This window comes from Chiloscyllium plagiosum, unplaced genomic scaffold (assembly GCF_004010195.1).
Source record: "Chiloscyllium plagiosum isolate BGI_BamShark_2017 unplaced genomic scaffold, ASM401019v2 scaf_11710, whole genome shotgun sequence".
NCBI classification, from domain to species: Eukaryota; Metazoa; Chordata; class Chondrichthyes; order Orectolobiformes; family Hemiscylliidae; genus Chiloscyllium; species Chiloscyllium plagiosum.
This window is the reverse complement of record NW_025212841.1, coordinates 14,261-17,978: the sequence shown is the minus strand read 5'-3', so window position 1 is coordinate 17,978 and position 3,718 is coordinate 14,261. Positions and strand designations below refer to the sequence as shown.

At 43.9% G+C, this 3,718-nt stretch overlaps 1 protein-coding gene across 1 annotated transcript; it reads left to right on the top strand.

The window, feature by feature from the left end:
• Positions 1-1,380: 1,380 nt before the first annotated feature.
• On the top strand, positions 1,381-3,694 carry LOC122547486 (ferritin, heavy subunit-like; the record flags this gene model as incomplete). The annotated part of the gene is made up of 3 exons (XM_043686100.1): positions 1,381-1,521; positions 3,028-3,174; positions 3,510-3,694. Coding segments are annotated over exons 1-3 (434 nt in total), but the record flags the coding sequence as incomplete, so codon positions are not given.
• Positions 3,695-3,718: the final 24 nt, after the last annotated feature.

The window sequence follows — 3,718 nt, the reverse complement described above, 5'->3', positions numbered from 1 at the left end:
GGGTGGGATATTTCCTTCCCTAAAGGACATTAGTGAACGAGATGAGTTTTTCCTGCCCATAAACAACGGCTTCACGGTCATAGAATCCCTACAGTGTGGAAACAGGCCCTTCAGCCAAACAAGTTCACACCGACTTCCAAAGAGCAACCCATCCAGACCCACTCCCCCTAACTAATGCATATAACTTACACATCCCTGAACACTATGGGGCAATTTAGCATGGCCAATTCACCTGGCCCGCACATCTTTGGACTGTGGAAGGAAACCGGAGCACCCGGAGAAAACCCATGCAGACACGGGGAGAATGTGCAAACTTCACACAGAGAGTCGGCCGAGGCTGGAATTGAACCTGGGACCCTGGTGCTGTGAGGCAACAGTGCTAACCACTGAGCCGCCATGCTGCCCACAGCATTATTAGACTCCTAATTCCAGATTTTTATTTTTGTTGAATTCAAATTCCACCACCTGCCATGGTCAGATTTGAACCCAGTTCCACTGAACATTACCTGGGTCACTGTATGAATAGTTGAGTGGTAATAGCATTCTTGCCATCCCTGGAACTATTATTTTGTCAGTGTTTCAATACGGTCATTCAGGAGTCAGGAAGAAGAGTCCTCCGAGGAAATAAATTAACTCAGCACCTTTGGTTTGGTCAAGCTTATCATAACATCTGCTCTCAGCTGACCAAATGCAGTTCTCCTGTTTTTTTTTAATATCCAGAACTGCTACCATACACAACTGAATAGTTTTATTATTTTTTTTTCGGTCACGAAGTCGCCCTTTATTTACTTGTGCACAGTACTGTGGCCAGCCAGCTCAGAGTCAGTCCCCTGAACTGAGGAGATTCTAATCTTCTGGTGATACTGTTTTACTAAACAGTACAAAATACAAAATCAACAATAAACAGAAAGCAGCAGTTCACAAAAAACATTTATACAGGGGAAAGGGCAGCAAAGCAAATACTGAACAGTATTACGCAACATCAAATCACCTGAGGCAATTAACTTAACTATCACCAATAAATCACTGGTGTTTCTGGTTGATCAATTTATGTACACAGCCCATTAAGGACAAGGTTCTGATGAATATTTCATAAGCGTTTATAGACACTTACTGAGTTTGCATTTGACGTGTGAAGATTGTCACAGATGAATGAACAATGACATTATCATTGAGTTGCCATCGAAGGAGACCTTTAACATTCTGATTGGCTCATGAGACCCAAAATCCCATATTGTGCTGACTAGAATCCGATTGGACATGGTAGCTCTTTGCTTGATTAGCAAGAGTGATTGGCATCACTGATGATGTCATTTCCTGTTTAATAAATTGTGGGCCTGCTCCGAGAGTATAAATCCAATTTCCATGATAGTGGATTTTTAGATTGGGAGTTTGTTACTTAGGAATTGTATTGACAAAATGGCCTCCCAGGTTTGTCAGAATTATCACCAGGATTGTGAAGCAGCTGTCAACAAACAGATTAACATCGAGCTGACTGCCTCCTATCTCTATCAGTCTTTGGTGAGTCTCTGTGGGGTTAAGGCTGAATCTTTGGGTAGAGTCAAACTCTAGTATTTGTTTGTTTTCTTCTATGATGCTACATAGAACCAAGCTGTTTTAGTGACTATGTATGTAATTTTAATGATTAAAGTATATTTGATGCTAAAAATAACTGAATCTGGCTGAAGGATGTGATGTCTTGCTGAAGAGTAGTTGGGAGAGTCCACTATCTAAACTCTTCCTGATGGAGTGTAATAAGTCCATTCAGTTGTCAGACTCCCTCCTTTTTCTCTGAAAGTAAACTCCCTCCTGTATTAATACCAGGTCCATTTTTGTCTCTCAACTACAGGGATACTTTGCTTCCAATGTGATGCTTGTCTCTGCAAAGACAATACAGAGCTATTTCAGGACTTTGTTTGTACCTCAACCTGAATAAAGTCTTGCTCTTGCGCTCTCTCTCCTACAATTATTTATACACTAATGTTGCATGTTTTTGCAGGTGTCGCAGTTTTAAAAACAATATATTCACACTTTGGTCATAGTGCTCTCTTTCTAATGTTGGCCAAAGACTAAATATTACTGGGTAGGAGGTGAACTCAGTGTATTGACTGAAGGTGTTCAAATCTTAGCAGGACTGGTACACCTTAATGATAAGGTCCTCTGGAGTGTCTCTGAACAAAGAAACTTTGGAATGCAGGTTCATAGCTCCTTGAAAGTGGAGTTGCAGGTAGATAGGTTGGTGAAGGTGTTTGGTATGCTTTATTGGTCAAGAGTTGTGGGGGGGTGGGTGGTTGTACGGGACATTGGTTAGGCCCCTATTGGAATATTGCATGCAATTCTGGTCTCCTTCCTATTGGAAAGATGTTGTGAAACTTGAAAGGGTTCAGAAAAGACTTACAAGGATGTTGATAGGGTTGGAGGATCTGTGCTATAGGGAGAGGCTGAACAGGCTGGGGCTGTTTTCCCTGGAGTGTCAGACGTGGAGAGGTGACCTTGTAGAGGCTTACAAAATCATGAGGGGCATGGATAGGATAAATAGACCAAGCCTTTTCCCTGGGGTCAGGGAGTCCAGAAGTAGAGGGCATAGGTTTAGGGTGGGAGGGGAAAGATGAGACCCAAGGGGCAACTTTTTCAGAGGCTGGTACGAGTATGGAATGAGCTGCTAGAGGAAGTGGTGGTGAGTACAATTGGAACATTAAAAAGGCATTTAGGTGGGTATATGTATAGGAAGGGTTTGGTGGGATATGGGCTGGCAGGTAGGACGTGATTTGGTTGGGGTATCTGGTCGGCATGGTCAGGTTGGACCGAAGGATCTGTTTCCAGGCTGTACATCTGACTATAACTGCAGCTCCTTCCTATCCCTAGAGTTGCTGCATAGTGGCTTGTGAAGCTAGTTGAGCCAGTTTGTCCTGAGGAACAACACTGCTTGAGTAAAGACCCTTAATTCTGTCATTGAATCACCAGAAGTCTGAGACCACTTGGGTCACTGCGTGTGATGTGTTAACAGGATAGAAATTCTTCTTTCAGATGTCGTACTTTGACCGGGATGATGTTGCCCTGCACCATTTCTCCCAGTTCTTCAAAGCTCAGTCCCAGGAGAAGCAGGAACATGCAGAGAAGCTGCTGAAATTCCAGAATCAGCGTGGAGGCAGAGTCTTCCTCCAGGATGTGAAGGTGGGAATATGGAGGGTGAATGGCAGCTTGCATGATGTGGCTTCAAGTTAGTGACAGGGTTTTCACATCCTGAAGGGGGTGTGAGAATTCAAGTTCTAGTCGAGCTTTGTCTGTCTGATCTTGGGATCAGCCCCATAGACAAGTCTGAAATCTGCTGTGTAGGGGAGATGCACAAGGAGCAGTGAATTCTTTAAATTCCACTCCATGGTAAGGAATATATTGACCTGTCTGACTCTTGTGGCTCCTTTAATATCATTGACAAATGTGCAAGGTGAAAGCAACCTGAAACAGCTGGTTGTTCTGATCCTTAACTGTCCTTTGTTTCCATGTTTCAGAAGCCAGAGAGGGATGAGTGGGGTAACGGTCTGCAGGCAATGCAGGTTGCCCTGGATCTGGAGAAGAATGTGAACCAGAGTTTGCTGGATCTACACCAACTCGCCACTGCCCAGACTGACCCTCATGTAAGCTTCACCACCTCATTCTCATCACTGCCTGACCCTCAGGGCAACACTTCACCCTGGCCTGATCATTGCAAAGCCACAAA